This window comes from Oncorhynchus mykiss, chromosome 2 (genome assembly GCF_057628025.1).
Source record: "Oncorhynchus mykiss isolate SJ-2025 chromosome 2, ASM5762802v1, whole genome shotgun sequence".
In the NCBI taxonomy this organism is placed as follows: domain Eukaryota; kingdom Metazoa; phylum Chordata; class Actinopteri; order Salmoniformes; family Salmonidae; genus Oncorhynchus; species Oncorhynchus mykiss.
This window is the reverse complement of record NC_143023.1, coordinates 100,968,645-100,991,366: the sequence shown is the minus strand read 5'-3', so window position 1 is coordinate 100,991,366 and position 22,722 is coordinate 100,968,645. Positions and strand designations below refer to the sequence as shown.

General features: G+C 41.4%; 1 protein-coding gene across 1 annotated transcript in view; it reads left to right on the top strand.

Moving 5' to 3' along the window:
* Window positions 1–17,004, top strand: part of LOC110501188 (CD81 antigen) — a 27,253-nt gene extending 10,249 nt beyond the window's left edge. The window contains exons 3-8 of the mRNA XM_036961174.2: window positions 11,019–11,116; window positions 12,442–12,516; window positions 12,607–12,720; window positions 14,574–14,675; window positions 15,048–15,131; window positions 15,339–17,004. Of these exons, the coding sequence (XP_036817069.1) occupies window positions 11,019–11,116; window positions 12,442–12,516; window positions 12,607–12,720; window positions 14,574–14,675; window positions 15,048–15,131; window positions 15,339–15,404 (539 nt within the window). The 3' untranslated portion in view covers window positions 15,405–17,004. The remainder of the gene's footprint in view (window positions 1–11,018; window positions 11,117–12,441; window positions 12,517–12,606; window positions 12,721–14,573; window positions 14,676–15,047; window positions 15,132–15,338) is intronic.
* Window positions 17,005–22,722: the final 5,718 nt, after the last annotated feature.

The window sequence follows — 22,722 nt, the reverse complement described above, 5'->3', positions numbered from 1 at the left end:
CATTTTCGCTGTAATAATGAAGGTGAAATCCTTTTTTTATTTTATTTTATTTATTTTTTATTGAACCTTTATTTAACCAGGTTTGCTAGTTCTCATTTTACAACTTCGACCTGGCAGTTAAACGTAAATAATCGATCAAATTTAAGACGGGATAAACTGCGTTCGTTCAATAGCGGATAAAAACAAAGTGGAGCGAGCTTTCAGGTCGCGTGCCCCAACCACAACAGTACACTAGACTCGACCCTCGTTCTGAACAGGGCTACTTCTTCATTTCTCAAAGGAAAATCAATCAACCAATTTCTGAGGACTGTTGACATCCAGTGGAAGCGGTAAGAACTGCAAAGCAAGTGCCATAGAACTCTAGATCTACATAGAAGAACCTTTGAAAAGAGAGTAACCTCAACAAAAAAAATTCCTGGATGGTTTGTCCTCAGGGTTTCACCTGCCAAATAAGTTATGTTATACTCACAGACATCATTCAAACAGGTTTAGAAACCTCAGAGTGTTTTCTATCCACATCTACTAATGATATGCATATCCTAGCTTCTGGGCCGGAGTAGCAGGCAGTTTAATTTGGGCACACTTTTCACCCGGACTTGAAAAAACCGCCCCCCAGCCTAGAGGTTAAAACCCTAAACCGTATATTTGACCTTTCAGCTTCCCTATCAAATCAAAATTTTTAAAGCAGACAATGAACAATAATGAACAAATGAACAATAATGACAAATGGTTTGATGAAGAATGCAAAAACCTAAGAAAGAAATTGAAAAACCTATCCAACCAAAAGCATAGAGACCCAGAAAACCTGAGCCTACGCCTTCACTATGGTGAATCACTAAAACAATACAGAAATACACTACGGAAAAAGAAGGAACAGCACGTCAGAAATCAGCTCAATGTAATTGAAGAATCCATAGAATCTAACCACTTCTGGGAAAATTGGAAAACACAAACAAACAACAACACAAAGAGTTATTTATACAAAACGGAGATGTGTGGATAAACCACTTCTCCAATCTTTTTGGTTCTATAACAAAGAACAAACAGAAAAAACATATACATGATCAAATACAAATCTTAGAACCAACTATTAAAGACTACCAGAACCCACCGGATTCTCCAATTACATTGAATGAACTACAGGACAAAATATAAACCCTCCAACCCAAAAAGGCCTGTGGTGTTGATGGTATCCTTAATGAAATGATAAAATATACAGACCACAAATTCCAATTGGCTATACTTGAACTCTTTAACATCATCCTCAGCTCTGGCATCTTCCTCAATATTTGGAACCAAGAACTAATAACCCCAATTCACAAAAGCGGAGACCAATCTGACCCCCATAACTACCGTGGGATATGTGTGAACAGCAACCTTGGGAAAATCCTCTGCATTATCATTAACAGCAGACTTTCCTCAGTGAAAACAATGTGCTGAGCAAATGTCAAATTTGATTTTTACCAATTTACCATACGACAGACCACGTATTCACCCTGCACACCCTAATTGACAAACAAACTAAAACAAATGCAGTCTTTTCAGGCTTTGTTGACTTAAAAAAAAGCTTTTGACTCAATTTGGCATGAGGATCTGCTATACAAATTGATGGAAAGTGGTGTTGGGGGAAAACATACGACATTATAAAATCAAAGTACACAAACAACAAGTGTGCATTTAAAATTGGCAAAAAACACACATCTTTCCACAGGGAAACAGAGAGGCAGCTTAAGCCTAGAACAGTCTGCAGCTCCTGGCCTCTCTCCTACTAGAATCTGATCTGTCAAATGTCTACTGTTTGCTGATGATCTGGTGTTTCTGTCCCCAACCAATACAGCAGCACCTAGATCTTTTGCACAGATCCTGACAGTAAATCTCAGTAAGACCAAAATAATGGTGTTCCAAAAAAGGTCCAGTCGCCAGGACCACAAATAAAAATTCCATCTAGACACCGTTGTCATTAGAGCACACAAGAAACTTTACATTCCTCGGCCTAAACATCAGAATACCTGACCACTGTGACTGATGCAAAATTAAGGAAAGCTTTGACTATGTACAGTGAGCTTGGCCTTGCTACTGAAAAAGGTCGCCGTAGGCAGACGTGGCTCTCAAGAGAAGACAGGCTATGTGCACACTGCCCACAAAATGATGTGGAAACTGAGCTGCACTTACTAACCTCCTGCCCAATGCATGACCATATTAGAGACACATATTTCCCTCAGATTACACAGATCCACTAGGAATTTGAAAACAAATCCAATTTTGATAAACTCCCATATCTACTGGGTGAAATACCACAGTGTGCCATCACAGCAGCAAGATTTGTGACCTGTTGCCAAAAGAAAAGGTCAACCAGTGAAGAACAAACACCATTGTAAATACAACCCATATTTATGTTTATTTATTTTCCTTTTTGTACTTTAACTATTTTCCCATCGTTACAACACTGTATATAGAGACATGGAAGACATAACTCTGACTGGTGTGAGTTAGTTACCCTGCTACACTCTGACTGGTGTGAGTTAGTTACCCTGCTACACTCTGACTGGTGTGAGTTAGTTACCCTGCTACACTCTGACTGGGGTGAGTTAGTTACCCTGCTACACTCTGACTGGTGTGAGTTACTTACCCTGCTACACTCTGATTGGTGTGAGTTAGTTACCCTGCTACACTCTGACTGGGGTGAGTTAGTTACCCTGCTACACTCTGACTGGTGTGAGTTACTTACCCTGCTACACTCTGACTGGTGTGAGTTAGTTACCCTGCTACACTCTGACTGGTGTGAGTTAGTTACCCTGCTACACTCTGACTGGGGTGAGTTAGTTACCCTGCTACACTCTGACTGGGGTGAGTTAGTTACCCTGCTACACTCTGACTGGTGTGAGTTACTTACCCTGCTACACTCTGACTGGTGTGAGTTAGTTACCCTGCTACACTCTGACTGGTGTGAGATAGTTACCCTGCTACACTCTGACTGGTGAGATAGTTACCCTGCTACACTCTGACTGGGGTGAGTTAGTTACCCTGCTACACTCTGACTGGTGTGAGTTAGTTACCCTGCTACACTCTGACTGGGGTGAGTTAGTTACCCTGCTACACTCTGACTGGTGTGAGTTACTTACCCTGCTACACTCTGACTGGTGTGAGTTAGTTACCCTGCTACACTCTGACTGGTGTGAGATAGTTACCCTGCTACACTCTGACTGGTGAGATAGTTACCCTGCTACACTCTGACAGGTGTGAGTTAGTTACCCTGCTACACTCTGACTGGTGTGAGTTAGTTACCCTGCTACACTCTGACTGGTGTGAGTTAGTTACCCTGCTACACTCTGACTGGTGTGAGTTAGTTACCCTGCTACATTCTGACTGGTGTGAGTTAGTTATCCTGCTACACTCTGACTGGTGAGAGTTAGTTACCCTGCTACATTCTGACTGGTGTGAGTTAGTTACCCTGCTACACTCTGACTGCTGTGAGTTAGTTACCCTGCTACACTCTGACTGGTGTGAGATAGTTACCCTGCTACACTCTGACTGGTGTGAGTTAGTTACCCTGCTACACTCTGACTGGGGTGAGTTAGTTACCCTGCTACACTCTGACTGGTGTGAGTTACTTACCCTGCTACACTCTGACTGGTGTGAGTTAGTTACCCTGCTACACTCTGACTGGTGTGAGATAGTTACCCTGCTACACTCTGACTGGTGAGATAGTTACCCTGCTACACTCTGACTGGTGTGAGTTAGTTACCCTGCTACACTCTGACAGGTGTGAGTTAGTTACCCTGCTACACTCTGACTGGTGTGAGTTAGTTACCCTGCTACACTCTGACTGGTGTGAGTTAGTTACCCTGCTACACTCTGACTGGTGTGAGTTAGTTACCCTGCTACACTCTGACAGGTGTGAGTTACTTACCCTGCTACACTCTGACTGGTGTGAGTTAGTTACCCTGCTACACTCTGACTGCTGTGAGTTAGTTACCCTGCTACATTCTGACTGGTGTGAGTTAGTTACCCTGCTACACTCTGACTGGTGTGAGTTAGTTACCCTGCTACATTCTGACTGGTGTGAGTTAGTTACCCTGCTACACTCTGACTGGTGTGAGTTAGTTACCCTGCTACACTCTGACTGCTGTGAGTTAGTTACCCTGCTACACTCTGACTGGTGTGAGTTAGTTACCCTGCTACACTCTGACTGGTGTGAGTTAGTTACCCTGCTACACTCTGACTGGTGTGAGATAGTTACCCTGCTACACTCTGACTGGTGTGAGTTAGTTACCCTGCTACACTCTGACTGGTGTGAGTTAGTTATCCTGCTACAGTCTGACAGGTGTGAGTTAGTTATCCTGCTACACTCTGACAGGTGTGAGTTAGTTATCCTGCTACACTCTGACAGGTGTGAGTTAGTTACCCTGCTACACTCTGACTGGTGTGAGTTAGTTATCCTGCAGGGAAATACAGAGGTCGACATGGTTGTTCACGGGTTGCTGTGAAGGAAGTCAGGTCATACTGTTTGGAGGTTTAAGTTCAGATGGCACCAAGGGAGGACGTTTCTTGGGAGAGGGAGGGAGGGATTTCCTTTCTGGGTCCTGGTTGCTGCCAGTGTGTATGTTTGTGTGTGTGTGGGTGTCTGAATTACATATGGGTGGTCCTGGGAATTGCATCCATTATCCGAACATTGTAAAAGCCGTGTTCTACTAACTGAACTACAGAGGACCATGTTCTACTAACTGAACTACAGAGGACCATGTTCTACTAACTGAACTACAGAGGACCATGTTCTACTAATTGAACTACAGAGGACCATGTTCTACTAACTACAGAGGACCATGTTCTACTAACTGAACTACAGAGGACCATGTTCTACTAACTACAGAGGACCATGTTCTACTAACTACAGAGGACCATGTTCTACTAACTGAACTACAGAGGACCATGTTCTACTAACTACAGAGGACCATGTTCTACTAACTGAACTACAGAGGACCATGTTCTACTAACTACAGAGGACCATGTTCTACTAACTGAACTACAGAGGACCATGTTCTACTAACTGAACTACAGAGGACCATGTTATACTAACTGAACTACGGAGGACCATGCTCTACTAACTACAGAGGACCATGTTCTACTGACTGAACTACAGAGGACCATGTTCTACTGACTACAGAGGACCATGTTCTACTAACTGAACTACAGAGGACCATGTGCTACTAACTGAACTACAGAGGACCATGTTCTACTAATTGAACTACAGAGGACCATGTTCTACTAACTGAACTACAGAGGACCATGTTCTACTAACTGAACTACAGAGGACCATGTTCTACTAACTGAACTACAGAGGACCATGTTCTACTAACTGACCTACAGAGGACCATATTCTACTAAGTGAACTACAGAGGGCCATGTTCTACTAACTGAACTACAGAGGACCAGGTTCTACTGTCTACAGAGGACAATGTTCTACTAACTGAACTACAGAGGACCATGTTCTACTAACTGAACTACAGAGAATCATGTTCTACTAACTGAACTACAGAGGACCATGATCTACTAACTGAACTACAGAGGACCATGTTCTACTAACTATAGAGGACCATGTGCTAACATTTCCGGTTTGAACGGGAATACCGAGATGCCTGGGAATGGCTTTCAGTTTTCTCGGGAAGGAGAAGTGGTATATTTCCGTTTATGTGGAGAGGGGAGGGGGGAATTTCCTGGCTCGGTCTACGTCGCTGTCAGTGTGTGTGTGTGTGTGTGTGTGTGTGTGTGTGTGTGTGTGTGTGTGTGTGTGTGTGTGTGTGTGTGTGTGTGTGTGTGTGTGTGTGTGTGTGTGTGTGTAATGTTTGTGTGTGTGTGTGTGTGTGTGTGTGTGTGTGTGTAATGTTTGTGTGTGTGTGTGTGTGTGTGTGTGTGTGTTTGTAATGTTTGTGTGTGTGTGTGTGTAATGTGTGTGTAATGTTTGTGTGTGTGTAATGTATGTGTGTGTGTGTGTGTGCGTGCATGCGTGTGCTCTCCCTCCTCCCTCTCAGTCCGGATGGATCTGGTCAGTCATCCTGTCCCAGTAACAGGATATTACGGGATGCCCTCTTCATCTCACATGTCATATCGCTGGACAGGGAAGCCACCTGGAAAAAGACAAAGAATTCCATTTCAATAGTTTGTTTCTGTATGGGGTTCTCATACTGCCACCTGCTGGTGTTTCCCACATAAACCAAGATGCATTCCTATGTGCTTATAGTGCAGCACGCTGGACTGCAGACAAAGAATTTCCCAGACTTTAGTCACTGTCACTAACCAGCTACCATCTGGATACTCAGCACTGAACCTTAGAGGCTGCTGCCCTATAGACATGGAATCATTGGTCCCTTTAATAATGGAACACTGGTTGGTCCCTTTAATAATGGAACACTGGTCACTTTAATAATGGAACACTGGTCCCTTTAATAATGGAACACTGGTCCCTTTAATAATGGAACACTGGTCCCTTTAATAATGGAACACTGGTCCCTTTAATAATGGAACACTGGTCCCTTTAATAATGGAACACTGGTTACTTTAATAACGGAACACGGGTCACTTTAATAATGGAACACTGGTCACTATAATAATGGAACACTGGTCACTTTATTAATGGAACACTGGTTACTTTAATAATGGAACACTGGTCCCTTTAATAATGGAACACTGGTCCCTTTAATAATGGAACACTGGTCCCTTTAATAATGGAACACTGGTCCCTTTAATAATGGAACACTAGTCACTTTAATAATGGAACACTGGTCACTTTAATAATGGAACACTGGTCCCTTTAATAATGGAACACTGGTCCCTTTAATAATGGAACACTGGTCACTTTAATAATGGAACACTGGTCACTTTAATAATGGAACACTGGTCACTTTAATAATGGAACACTGGTCACTTTAATAATGGAACATTGCTCTCTTTAATAATGGAACACTGGTCACTTTAATAATGGAACACTGGTCACTTTAATAATGGAACACTGGTCACTTTAATAATGGAACATTGCTCTCTTTAATAATGGAACACTGGTCACTTTAATAATGGAACACTGGTCCCTTTAATACTGGAACACTGGTCCCTTCAGTAATGGAACACTGGTCACTTTAATAATGGAATCACTGGTCACTTTAATAATGGAACACTGGTCACTTCAATAATGGAACACTGGTCACTTTAATAATGGAACACTGGTCCCTTTAACAATGGAACGCTGGTCACTTAAACAATGGAACACTGGTCACTTTAATAATGTAGCACTGGTCACTTTAATAATGGAACACTGGTCACTTTAATAATGGAACACTGGTCACTTCAATAATGGAACACTGGTCACTTTAATAATGGAACACTGGTCCCTTTAACAATGGAACGCTGGTCACTTTAACAATAGAACACTGGTCACTTTAATAATGTAGCACTGGTCACTTTAATAATGGAACACTGGTCACTTTAATAATGGAACACTGGTCACTTCAATAATGGAACACTGGTCACTTTAATAATGGAACACTGGTCCCTTTAACAATGGAACACTGGTCACTTTAACAATGGAACACTGGTCACTTTAATAATGGAACACTGGTCCCTTTAATAATGGAACACTGGTCACTTTAATAATGGAACACTGGTCCCTTTAATAATGGTACACTGGTCACTTTAATAATGGAACACTGGTCCCTTTAATAATGTTTACATACTGTTTTACCCACTTTATATGTAAGTACTGTATTCTAGTCAAGGCAACCATAATTTTACATCCCTGTATTCTACATATATATACTACATATTCTATCTACATACTGTTCATAATATCTATGCATCACATCACACATATACAGTGCCTTCGGAAGGTTTTCAGACCCCTCCACCCCTCCACATATATGCATCACATCACACATATACAGTGCCTTCGGAAGGTTTTCAGACCCCTCCACCCCTCCACATATATGCATCACATCACACATATACAGTGCCTTCGGAAGGTTTTCAGACCCCTCCACCCCTCCACATATATGCATCACATCACACATATACAGTGCCTTCGGAAGGTTTTCAGACCCCTCCACCCCTCCACATATATGCATCACATCACACATATACAGTGCCTTCGGAAGGTTTTCAGACCCCTCCACTTTTTCCCCATTTTGTTACGTTACAGCCGTATTCTAAAATGGATTAAATAACAACAATCCTCAGCAATCTACACATAATACCCCATAATGACAAAGTGAAAACAGTTTTGAAGTTGTATTATAAATAAAAATACCTGATTCACATAAGTATTCAGACCCTTTGCTATGAGACTCTAAATTGAGCTCAGGTGCATCCTGTTTCTATTGATCATCCTTGAGATGTTTCTACAACTTGATTGGAGTCCACCTGTTGTAAATTCAATTGATTGGAGATGATTTGGAACAAGCACACACCTGTCTATTTATTAAGGTCCCACAGTTGACAGTGCAATGCAAAGCAGAAACCAAGCCATGAGGTAGAAGGAAGTGTCCGTAGAGCTCCGAGACAGGATTGTGTCGAGGCACAGATCTGGGGAAGCCTACCAAAACATTTCTGCAGCATTGAAGTTCCCCAAGAACACAGTGGCATCACTGCTACATGGAAGAAGTTTGGAACCACCAAGACTCTTCCTATAGCTGGCCGCCCCTCCAAACTGAGCAATCAGGGGAGAAGAGCCTTGATCAGGGAGAACCTGATGGACACTCTGACAGAGCTCTAGAGTTCCTTTGTGGAGATGGGAGAACCAGCGGCAGGGACTAGGAAACTTGTCAGGATCGAGGGAAAGATGAGCAGAGCAAAGTACAGAAAGATCCTCGATGAAAACCTACCCCAGAGCGCTCAGGACCTCAGACTGGGGCAAAGGTTCACCTTCCAACAGGACAACGACCCTAAGCACACAGCCAAGACAACGCATGAGTGGCTTCGGGACAAGTCTCTGAATGTCCTTGAGTGGCCCAGCCAGAGCCCGGACTTGAACCTGAACATCTCTGGAGAGACCTAAAAATAGCTGTGCAGCAACGCTCCCCATCCAACCTGACAGAGCTTGACAGAGGATCTGCAGAGAAGAATGTGAGAAACTCCCCAAATACAGGTGTGCCAAGCCCCAAATAAAGGTGTGCCAAAAATAATCAAGGCTGTAATCACTGCCAAAAGGAGCTTCAACAAAGTTCTGAGTAAAGTGTCTGTATACTTATGTAAATGGTTATAATAGATTTTTATTTTATGAAGTAGCAAACATTTCTAACCCAGTTTTTGCTTCGTCATTATGGGTTATTGTGATGTCATTATGGGTTATTGTGATGTCATTATGGGTTATTGTAATGTCATTATGGGTTATTGTGATGTCGTTATGGGTTATTGTGATGTCATTATGGGTTATTGTAATGTCATTATGGGTTATTGTGTGTAGATTGATGAGGGGAAAAAATAATTTAATCCATTTTAGAATTAGACTGTAACGTAACAAAATGTGGAAAAAGTCAAGGAGTCTGAATACTTTGCGAAGGCACTGTGTAGTTTATAAACTCAACAAAAACGTCCTCTTCACTGTCAACTGCGTTTATTTTCAGCAAACTTAACATGTGTAAATATTTGTATGAACATAACAAGATTCAACAACAAGGTATATACTCTGACATTGCTCATCCTAACATCATTATATTTCTTAATTCCGTTCTTTTACTTTAAATGTGTGTGTATTTTGGGTATTGTTAGATACTGCTGCACTGTCTACAGGTTATCTACAAGACCCTACTAGGTAAAGCCCCGCCTTATCTCAGCTCACTGGTCACTGGTCACCATAGCAACACCCACCCGTTTCACGCGCTCCAGCAGGTATATCTCTTTGGTCACCCCCAAAGCCAATTCCTCGTTTGGCCGCCTCTCCTTTCAGTTCTCTGCTGCCAATGACTGGAACGAACTGCAAAAATTATTGAAGCTGGAGACTCATATCTCTCTCACTAACTTTAAGCACCAGCTATCAGAGCAGCTCACAGATATCAGCACCTGTACATAGCCCATCTATAATTTAGCCCAAACAACTACCTCTTCCCCTACTGTATTTATTTATTTTGCTCCTTTGCACCCCATTATTTCTATCTCTACTTTGCACATTCTTCCACTGCAAATCTACCATTCCAGTGTTTTACTTGCTATATTGTATTTACTTCGCCACCATGGCCTTTTTTTGCCTTCACCTCCCTTATCTCACCTCATTTGCTCACATTGTATATATACTTATTTTTATACTGTATTATTGACTGTATGTTTTGTTTATTTCACGTGTAACTCTGTTGTTGTTTGCTTTATTTATTTATTTATTTCACCTTTATTTAAACAGGTAGTCTAGTTGAGAACAAGTTCTCATTTACAATTGCGACCTGGCCAAGATAAAGCAAAGCTGTTCGACACAATACAACAACACAGAGTTACACATGGAATAAACAAACATACAGTCAATGTCAATGTGCGTGTCGAACTGCTTTGCTTTATCTTAGACAGGTCGCGGGTTGTAAATTAGAACTTGTTCTCAACTAGCCTACCTGGTTAAATAAAGGTGTTCTCAACTAGCCTACCTGGTTAAATAAAGGTGTTCTTAACTGGCCTACCTGGTTAAATAAAGGTAAAATAAAATAACTAAAAAATAAAAACTGTTTGAGCTAGGAACACAAGCATTTCACTACAACCGCAATAACATCTGCTAAATACAGTATGTGTCTGCGACCAATAACATTGTACTTGATTAGATTATATATTTTTTAATCATGTTTTAGCTTGGAGGACCTTATTTGTTTCTTGACATTTGTTTCATAACATTCGTGAATGGAACTGTTTATGTCAAATTGTTTTGTATTGTATTTGTAACCCTGGATGTCCTAAAAAGAAAATGTCAAAATGACGGCAGGGCAAGTAGATGAATGTAAATAGTGAGAAAAAAAATTCACTGTGGGACCAATGGAGTTGTGTCTTTTTTTGTCTAGGCGTGTACATCCTGATTGCTGTGGGAGCTGTGATGATGATTGTAGGGTTCCTTGGTTGCTATGGTGCCATCCAGGAATCTCAGTGCCTCCTTGGAACGGTGAGTGAGTGACCACTAGAGGGCAGCAGGACAACACCGCTTGTCTTTCAGGGCACGCCTCTCAACATTGGAGTGTAGCTCGGGCCAACGGCGCTCTCTCTCAGGAATAGAATATATATTTTATTATCTATTGGTTAGAAAATAAATGTGTTTTTTTCTGCATCTATTAACACATCCAGATATACATACACGGAGAGATGCACAGGGTCAGCCACAGTGCAGCGTCCCTGGATGGACAGCAATATTAACAGACCTCGAAACATGGGAGAGTAGCAGCCCTGCAGGTCTCTCTCTCAGTAACACAGCCCTTCAGCTCTCTCTCTCAGTAGCACAGCCCTACAGCTCTCTCTCTCAGTAACACAGCCCTGCAGCTCTCTCTCTCTCAGGAGCACAGCCCTGCAGCTCTCTCTCTCAGTAACACAGCCCTACAGCTCTCTCTCTCAGTAGCACAGCCCTGCAGCTCTCTCTCTCAGTAGCACAGCCCTACAGCTCTCTCTCTCAGTAGCACAGCCTTACAGCTCTCTCTCTCAGTAGCACAGCCCTACAGCTCTCTGTCTCAGTAGCACAGCCCTACACCTCTCTCTCTCTCAGTAGCACAGCCCTATAGCTCTCTCTCTCTCTCTCAGTAGCACAGCCCTACAGCTCTCTCTCTCTCTCTCTCTCTCTCTCAGTAACACAGCCCTACAGCTCTCTCTCTCTCTCTCAGTAACACAGCCCTACAGCTCTCTCTCTCTCAGTAACACAGCCCTACAGCTCTCTCTCTCTCTCTCTCTCCCTCGCTCGCTCTCTCTCTCTCTCTCTCTCTCTCTCTCTCAGTAACACAGCCCTACAGCTCTCTCTCTCTCTCTCTCTCTCTCTCTCTCTCTCTCTCTCTCTCAGTAACACAGCCCTACAGCTCTCTCTCTCTCTCTCTCTCTCTCTCTCTCTCTCTCTCTCTCTCAGTAACACAGCTCTCCCTCTCAATTCAATTCAATTCACTTTATTGGGATGACGTAACAATGTACATATTGCCAAAGCTTATTTTGGATATTTGCAATAAAAAAATAAATCAAATGAGAATGAAATGCAGCGATGGAAATGCAGCTCTGTCTCAGGTTGTGCAGTGGTTGCACAGCCTTTCCCTCTACAGGGAGCCAGGTTTTCCTGTGTCTACCCTTCTCAATGGCAAGGTTGTGCTCACTGAGCCTGTACTCTCTCTCTCTCTCTCTGGGACCAATCATTTTTGTGGAAGATCAAGTTTTGGCCTTCAGTAAAGTAAAGCCCTGAGATTACCCCATTTTAAAAAAGCTTGACAAATGAATCTCTCTTTTGTCTTTCTCTTTCAGTTCTTCTTCCTGTTGGTGTGCCTCTTCGCCTGTGAGGTGGCTGCTGGGATCTGGGGATTTAGTAACCGTGACACAGTAAGACACACACGCACACACACACACACACACACACACACAAACACACACATGGACTCTACCAAACTCTGCTATCTCCGTTTGTTCCAGATCTCCAAGGAGATGATAAACTTCTATGACGCGGCGTACATCAAGTCAGTGGACGTTGTAGACTCTTCCAGCAAAACAGCTGCTATCAAAGTCCTAGAAGTGTTCCACGAGACGGTAGGTCTCTGACCTCTGACCTCTGGCTGATTTCATCATCATCTCAATCTGTTAAAGTGGTTAACAGAGTTGTAGCGATAATGTAGTAATGTGATTATAAAACACGAGCTATTCCCGTAGATCCTGAAGATCACAAATGACTGCGTTTTTTTTTTTTACACAGGCAGCCCAATTCTGATCTTTTATTTATTCATTGGGTCTTTTGACCAATCAGATCAGCTCTGGAAAAAAAAGAGCTCATCTGAAAGGATCTGATGTGATTAGTTAAAAAAAAAAACTATTTGTTAATTAAAAAATATAAAATCAAGTCAAATAAAATTGTATTGGTCACATGCGCCGAATACAACAGCTGTAGACCTTACAGTGAAATGCTGAATACAACAGCTGTAGACCTTACAGTGAAATGCTGAATACAACAGCTGTAGACCTTACAGTGAAATGCTGAATACAACAGCTGTAGACCTTACAGTGAAATGCTTACTTACAAGCCCTTAACCAACAATGCAGTTTTAAGAAAAACACCTAAAAAAAAAACAAGAAATAAAAGTAACAAATAATTAAAGAGCAGCAGTAAATAACAATAGCGAGGCGATATACAGGGTGTACCGGTACAGAGTCAATGTAGAGGCTATATACAGGGGGTACCGGTACAGAGTCAATGTGGAGGCTATATACAGGGGGTACCGGTACAGAGTCAATGTAGAGGCTATATACAGGGGGTACCGGTACAGAGTCAATGTGGAGGCTATATACAGGGGGTACCGGTACAGAGTCAATGTGGAGGCTATATACAGGGGGTACCGGTACAGAGTCAATGTGGAGGCTATATACAGGGGGTACCGGTACAGAGTCAATGTGGAGGCTATATACAGGGGGTACCGGTACAGAGTCAATGTGGAGGCTATATACAGGGGGTACCGGTACAGAGTCAATGTGGAGGCTATATACAGGAGGTACCGGTACAGAGTCAATGTGGAGGCTATATACAGGGGGTACCGGTACAGAGTCAATGTGGAGACTATATACAGGGGGTACCGGTACAGAGTCAATGTGGAGGCTATATACAGGGGGTACCGGTACAGAGTCAATGTGGAGACTATATACAGGGTGTTACGGTACAGAGTCAATGTGGACGCTATATACAGGGTGTACCGGTACAGAGTCAATGTGGAGGCTATATACAGGGGGTACCGGTACAGAGTCAATGTGGACGCTATATACAGGGTGTACCGGTACAGAGTCAATGTGGGGGTCATCGGTGAGTCGAGGCAATTGAGGTAATATGTACATGTAGGTAGAGTTATTAAAGTGACTATGCGTAGATAATAACAGAGAGTACTGTAGCAGGAGCATAAAGGGGGGGGGGGGGGTCATGCAAATAGTCTGGGTAGCCATTTGATTAGGTGTTCAGGAGTCTTATGGCTTGGGGGGTAGAAGCTGTTTAGAAACCTCTTGGACCTAGACTTGGCGCTCCGGTACCGCTTGCCGTGTGGTAGCAAAGAGAACAGTCTATGACTAGGGTGGCTGGAATCTTTGACAATTTTTTAGGGCCTTCCTCTGACACCGCCTGGTATAGAGGTCCTGGATGACAGGAAGGAATTGGGCTGCTGGTGTAAACGCAGCCCATTGTTGAAAATGGATCTGTTATTGCTGAGGGAAAACTAATTATCTTTGAGTTATTTCATGATAACCGTGGTCTTATTTTTGGAACAATACCTTTTATAAAATGTATTCTCCTCAACGCGATCGTTGTACTGTGACGGTTCTGTAGAACTGAGGGAGGGCTGGGGGAGAGAAAAATCAATCAATCAATCAATCGATGGCTGACCGGTTGTCTCTACATGTGTCCTCAGCTGGACTGCTGTGGTAAAGGAGACGACTCCCCCTTATTCAAACAAGTAGCCGGAGCTCTGTGTCCCAAGAAGACCCAGGACGATGCCTTGTTGAAACCTCAGGTACAGTTCACGCATCGCGTTGTTGCCCAGGTCAATGTCCAATGATTCAGAGGGTTTGGGTTCAATTACGGATACGTATTCATTTGTGCAACTGACGAGGTATCCCCCTTTACCTTCCCTTTCCAATGTTTTGATATTTGGTGAGGTAGTTCAAATGGATGTTTTCAGAATATTTGGATTTGCATAAAATTTGGCGACCCCCCCCCCAAAAAACAGCATTCTCTCCTGGAAGGGGGATCATAATCCTTTTTCCTGTAAATCTCTATGTTCTGTTTAAATGAATGCTTTACACAGCACATAAATATGACAGGAGGAAAAAACAAGTGTTTACGTGTTGGTCCTTATCCCCTCCCTGTGTTCCCCTCCCACTAGAGCTGTCATCTGAAGCTGAAGGACCTCTTCTCCGAGAAGCTCTGCCTGATTGGTCTAGCTGCCCTGGTGGTCGCTGTCATCATGGTGAGCGGTGTTACCATGGAGACGCTCCTGGATTATTTTTCAGTTATATTCTATAATCCACTGCGCTACAGTAAACACAACTCTGGAGCCCTGTGACAGTTACTATCTGCACAGACAGAAAGGTTCTCCTGACCTCTGCTGTCCTGACTGTGTGAGGACAGATGTTGAAGTCTTGATAAAGACCTTCCTCTTCTTCTTCCTCTGTAGATCTTTGAGATGATATTCACCATGGTTCTCTGCTGTGCGATCCGCAATGCCACCCCAGTGTACTAGAACCATAGAACGACGGAACCATGGAATCATAGAACCACAGAACCATATTGGAGGGGAAAGTCCTCTACAGATCAAAGCCAACAAAGGGGATGCAAATGTTATGTTATGTTTTGTTTAGTTCCTGTTATGTTTTGTGTTGTACTTCCTGTTATGTTTTGTGTTGTAGTTCCTGTTATGTTTTGTGTTGTAGTTCCTGTTATGTTTTGTGTTGTAGTTCCTGTTATGTTTTGTGTTGTAGTTCCTGTTAGTTCCTGTTTTGTGTTGTAGTTATGTTTTGTGTTGTAGTTATGTTTTGTGTTGTAGTTATGTTTTGTGTTGTAGTTCCTGTTTTGTGTTGTAGTTATGTTTTGTGTTGTAGTTATGTTTTGTGTTGTAGTTCCTGTTTTGTGTTGTAGTTCCTGTTTTGTGTTGTAGTTCCTGTTTTGTGTTGTAGTTATGTTTTGTGTTGTAGTTATGTTTTGTGTTGTAGTTCCTGTTTTGTGTTGTAGTTATGCTTTGTGTTGTAGTTCCTGTTTTGTGTTGTAGTTATGTTTTGTGTTGTAGTTCCTGTTTTGTGTTGTAGTTCCTGTTTTGTGTTGTAGTTCCTGTTTTGTGTTGTAGTTATGTTTTGTGTTGTAGTTCCTGTTTTGTGTTGTAGTTATGTTTTGTGTTGTAGTTCCTGTTTTGTGTTGTAGTTCCTGTTTTGTGTTGTAGTTATGTTTTGTGTTGTAGTTCCTGTTTTGTGTTGTAGTTATGTTTTGTGTTGTAGTTATGCTTTGTGTTGTAGTTCCTGTTTTGTGTTGTAGTTATGTTTTGTGTTGTAGTTCCTGTTTTGTGTTGTAGTTATGTTTTGTGTTGTAGTTCCTGTTTTGTGTTGTAGTTATGTTTTGTGTTGTAGTTCCTGTTTTGTGTTGTAGTTATGTTTTGTGTTGTAGTTATGTTTTGTGTTGTAGTTCCTGTTTTGTGTTGTAGTTATTTTTTGTGTTGTAGTTCCTGTTTTGTGTTGTAGTTCCTGTTTTGTGTTGTAGTTCCTGTTTTGTGTTGTAGTTATGTTTTGTGTTGTAGTTCTTGTTCATTCTTATTATATTGCAGGATCATGTACATTTTTATATGTACATTTTATATGTACATTTTTATCAGTATTTTTGAATAGAAACTAGATTTTACTACTGTATTTTTGTTAATTATGTTTGAACAAAACTTCTAATGTAACAGTTTGAGTCTTTTGATGACTGTTGATTAAATGACCAGCGGACATTCAGCATCTCTCTAATGCTAAATATTTTACTAATTGATTTATTTCTTTGGGTCACTTTGTATCTTTTCCTGAAGGACTTCTCCAAGGTCGCAGAGTTCAGTGCTCTTTTTTTATGGTTGTATAATCTGTAGATATTAATTGAAAATGCGGCCAAAATGGTACCTTATTCCCTTTATAGTGCACTACTTTTCCCAGGGTTCATAGGGCTCTAAGGAACAGTAGGGACCTACTTTTCCTAGGGTTCATAGGGCTCTAGTGAAAAGTAGCGCACTATATAGAGAATAGGGGGCTACTAGTGACACAACCCGGATTTCATTAGTGGTTAGGCAACGCTTGAAATGGAATAAAAAAGGTGCACACACACTGTTGAAGAAGATTGTTCTATAAGAGGGGAAGGTACTCATACTATTCTATAAGAGGGGAAGGTACTCATATTATTCTATAAGAGGGGAAGGTACTCATACTATTCTATAAAAGGTGAAGGTACTCTTACTATTCTATAAGAGGGGAAGGTACTCATATTATTCTATAAGAGGTGCCGGTACTCATATTATTCTATAAGAGGTGAAGGTACTCATATTATTCTATAAGAGGTGAAGGTATTCATATTATTCTATAAGAGGTGAAGGTACTCATATTATTCTATAAGAGGGGAAGGTAGTCATATTATTATATAAGAGGTGCCAGTATTCATATTATTCTATAAGAGGGAAAGGTACTCATATTATTCTATAAGAGGTGAAGGTACTCATATTATTCTATAAGAGGTGAAGGTACTCATATTATTCTATAAGAAGTGATGGTACTCTTACTATTCTATAAGAGGTGAAGGTACTCATATTATTCTATAAGAGGTGAAGGTACCCATATTATTCTATAAGAGGTGAAGGTACTCATATTATTCTATAAGAGGTGCCGGCAGTGCTTGACTTGGACAGGAGCTCACCGGAGCTGATTACCAGCACCTTAAATGTTCTACTGCTTGAGTTCCTGTTCCTCTTATAGAATATACATTCAAAAGTATTGTGAAGCTCCTGCACATAACAATAGATAGTACTGGCACCCAAAATGAGTACCGGCACCTATTCTAATCCAAGTCAAGCACTGTGTGCCGGTACTCATGTTATTCTAGAAGAGATACTGCTTCTCTGGCTGCATTACATTAATTTTGGCAGTAGTGTAGAAAATTATCTTGAATTGCAATAACTTATGTCTAAGGTTGTAGAAGAAAATGTGAACATTTGTACATATATGTTACTAATAGTTCTCACTAATTTCTTCTTTGAGCTCTGTTTCCCATTGTTTCCTAATAAGTTCTGAGCTATCAGGTAGAAATTCAATCAACCCTTGATATATATAACATGGCAACCAACTTCTTTCTGTATTTGTTCAAAGCTTGATATTTTACGTTCATCCAGACTCTGTTGAAGAGATTGAATAAGATTTCTTAGTTTTAAGAATTGAAAGACATTTGTTTTGGATAACCCACATGTTTGGTCCAGAGAATAGTATGACTGACCCCTCTGTGGAAAGGGGAGACTCTTAGCAACACGATGGTATCTGCTGAAGGTAACTCATACAATTGACTGGACGTATGAGGTAGTTTGTATTATGTATTATTTCATTGTTTTGATGTCTTCACTATTATTCTACAATGTAGAAAATAGTAAAAAAATTGAAAAATCCTTGAATGAGTAGGTGTGTCCAAACTTTTGACTGGTAGTGTGTATACTACAGTGCATTCGGAACGTATTCAGACCGCTTGACTTTTCCCGCATTTTTTAATGTCACAGCCTCATTCTAAAATGGATTTAAAAAACATAACCCTCATCAATCACACAATACCCCAAAATGACAAAGCAAAAATAGTTTTGTTTTTATTTTAGCAATTTTATTATAAATAAAAAAAAATGAAATATCACATTTACATAAGCACAAATAAAACATAACAAATCCCCCAGAAAACCTGTTACATTCCTCCACAAATACGTCCCCGATCAATACTTTAAATTTCCCGAACGACACCAGAACATCAAGATGAAATGTATTTAGAATTGTGTTCCAGGAAGACGGTGCATTAAAACCAAAAGCAGATGTATCTAGTTCTTTGAAGACCCAAGGAACCTCAAGAGTTAACCAATCCTGTGAACCGGTTGGGCAACTCAGGTGTCTATCCTTCAACAGCAAAGTTAGAAAATACAGGAGTTTATGAAATAGGGACTTGTAAACAAAAAGGGAGTAATGTAGAGATCTACAGGTCTTTAGCCAACTCCAGCCAACCTTTTGATACAGGATACAGTGATGAGTATAAAAACATGTCACCTGTAACAAAACGAAGGGCACTATGGGAGATGGAATCCAAAGGTTTAAGAGTTTTAGCAGCAGCACTTTGATAAATAACATCACCATGATCAACAACAGATCAAAAGGTTGACTGGATAATCTGCTTCCTGCTGCTCAGAGAAAGACACCATCTGTTTCCTGCTGCTCAGAGAAAGACACCATCTGTTTCTGTAGAAAAAGACAACTTTACATCTTATCTTCTTAACCAGATCATCTCTATGTTTTATAAACGTCAATCCAAATGCCTCAGTATTTATATGCAGGAACACGTTCCATTGGGGAACCATCTAATGACTGAACAAATAGCTCACCTAAAACATTCTTTACGAGAGCTTAAAAACAACACGTAATATATTTTGCCTGTATTAAGAACAAGTTTTAAATCAGCAAGAGATTCCTGCATAGCTATAAAATGGGATTGTAGTTTAGACATAGCCAGATCAACAGTCAGGGCAATAGCAGACTTAACACTATCAGCCGCATCATCCTCATCATCGTGAAACCAGACCAGGCAGCATCCAATTTGTCGGCCCCTGTGGATTTCTTGCTAGTCTAAAAGAAAAGCTTTCACTATAATGGTTCATTGGATCAGTCTAAAACGTTGCACATACACTGGTGCCAAAATGTAAGCTGCGCTTTGGTCCACTCCTTCTTCATGCAACGGCGAGCGTTACAATAACATACAGGTGCCAACATAACGTTTCAGTTATTTCTTGACTTTAGAGTCCGCATATTTTTTTGTAAAGATATGGAATGCCAAATGGATCATGTTCACTACTTCATTGTCACCATACTGGAAATCAAGTTTTTAATTTTTTTTACCCATTCGTACTTGATCTTACTTGATTTATCTCAAACTTTAACACAATAAGCACCATTTACTTCAGAGAACACAAAAGCACTGACAATCAAATCCAAATCAATGTGAACTAACGCCCATTAGGCACAACAGCCAGAACAAGAACCTCCCTGCTCAACTGGTTTAGTCCACAAGATCACACAACACACCCTCTCTGTGTCAACTATTCCCAGGCAACTTTTACTCATCAGTCAGCTATCTGGGGGCCGCGCGGGGGGGGTTCTACAATCCAACCAGATTTAACCAGCACATTTACCCAGCAAAACCGAACCAGATTTACCCACAAAGTTTACCAAGGAAAACCAACCAAGTTTACCAAGCAAAGCCAACCAAGTTTACCAAAGAAATTCCAACCAAATATACCCAGCAAAACCAACCAAGTTTACCCACCAAGTTTACCAAGCAAAACCAACCAAGATTACCAAGCAAAACCAACCAAATATACCCAGCAAAACCAACCAAGTTTACCCACCAAGTTTACCAAGCAAAACCAACCAAGTGTACCAAAAGCAAAACCAACCAGATTTAACAAAAGGCAAACCAAGCTGATCCTAAAAGATGTTGGACTACGTCATGTCATTACACTAGGCCATGTCTGACTCTTGTTTTTATATTTCACGTGTTTCCTGAAAAGCACTTCAGTGGTTAAAGTTACAGTATGTAACACGTTTTGGCATCTTCATGGGTGGGTCTTTATTGTCTCTGCATCAAACACAACATGAGGCTGTATGGAAAAGCGGTGTAAACAGCGCCTCTGGAGTGCACCTCATCTTGCTCTGCCATTGTCACATCCTGACCTTAGTTCCTTTTTTATGCCTCTGTTTTAGTTTGGTCAGGGCGTGAGTTGGGGTGGGCATTCTATGTTTTGTAGTCTAGGTTTTGTATTTCTATGTGTTTGGCCTGGTATGGTTCCCAATCAGAGGCAGCTGGCAATCGTTGTCTCGGATTGAGAACCATACTTAGGTAGCCTGATCCCACCTGTGTTTGTGGGTAGTTGTTTTCTGTGTTTGTGTGTCTGCACCAGACAGAACTGTTTCGTTTGTTTCCGCTTTGTTGGTTTTTGTTCTAGTGTTCAGTTTCTTTATTCAATCTACCATGAACACGTACCACGCCGCACCTTGGTCCTCTTCACCTTCTTCCACCTATGACAGCCGTTACAACCATGACTGCTGACAAACCATAGATTTTTTTTTCATCCTCACTCTGACTTGCATCATTGTCTTTATTACGATTACGAAATACAACGTGCTCAATCACGGGTCATCGTTCAAAAAAAAGTGGTTGGCTGCTGAATCCCTGTTACTGTTATACGGATAGAATTCCAAGTGGACTGTAGAAGTGAAATGTTTAAGTAGTTGGCAAAAGGCACCAGACACAGAAACTCCCAGAAACTCTTGATGCAATATGAAGAAAAAAAATGGGTGGAGGAGATTAATCATAAACCCAAATTGAGAACCTTTTGTTTGATTCAGGGTGAATTGATGTGCGAGATATATAATTATGTATAACCTACATAAAAGCAAGAGATGCTATGCTATGATGCTATGTGCACAGGTAAGATCAGGGATATTGCCTGTGGGTATTGAAACAGGTCGGTTTTGTGGTGAACTGGAAGAGGAATGACTATGTAACTATTGTGACCTTGAAGAAATAGAGAATTCATCTCATTTGATCCTCTATTGCCCTTTCTACCACGATATATGCTTGCTCTTATTCCAGAAAACCCACCAGAAAGCCCATATACCCTGGTATTATGTAGTCATGAGGAGACAGACCACCAGATATACCTTGGTATTATGTAGTCATGAGGAGACAGACCACCAGATATACCCTGGTATAATGTAGTCATGAGGAGACAGACCACCAGATATACTCTGGTATAATGTAGTCATGAGGAGACAGACCACCAGATATACCCTTGTATTATGTAGTCATGAGGAGACAGACCACCAGATATACCCTGGTATTATGTAGTCATGAGGAGACAGACCACCAGATATACCCTGGTATAATGTAGTCATGAGGAGACAGACCACCAGATATACCCTGGTATAATGTAGTCATGAGGAGACAGACCACCAGATATACCCTGGTATTATGTAGTCATGAGGAGACAGACCACCAGATATACCTTGGTATTATGTAGTCATGAGGACACAGACCACCAGATATACCCTGGTATTATGTAGTCATGAGGAGACAGACCACCAGATATACCCTGGTATTATGTAGTCATGAGGAGACAGACCACCAGATATACCCTGGTATAATGTAGTCATGAGGAGACAGACCACCAGATATACTCTGGTATAATGTAGTCATGAGGAGACAGACCACCAGATATACCCTGGTATTATGTAGTCATGAGGAGACAGACCACCAGATATACCCTGGTATTATGTAGTCATGAGGAGACAGACCACCAGATATCCCCTGGTATTATGTAGTCATGAGGAGACAGACCACCAGATATACCCTGGTATTATGTAGTCATGAGGAGACAGTTCACCAGATATACCTTGGTATTGTGTAGTCATGAGGAGACAGACCACCAGATATACCCTGGCTTTATGTAGTCATGAGGAGACAGACCACCAGATATACCCTGGTATTATGTAGTCATGAGGAGACAGACCACCAGATATACCCTGGCTTTATGTAGTCATGAGGAGACAGACCACCAGATATACCCTGGTATTATGTAGTCATGAGGAGACAGACCACCAGATATACCCTGGTATTATGTAGTCATGAGGAGACAGACCACCAGATATACCCTGGTATTATGAATTCATGAGGAGACAGACCACCAGATAAACCCTGGTATTATGTGGCTGAGAGATGAGGAGACAGACCACCAGATATACCCTGGTATTATG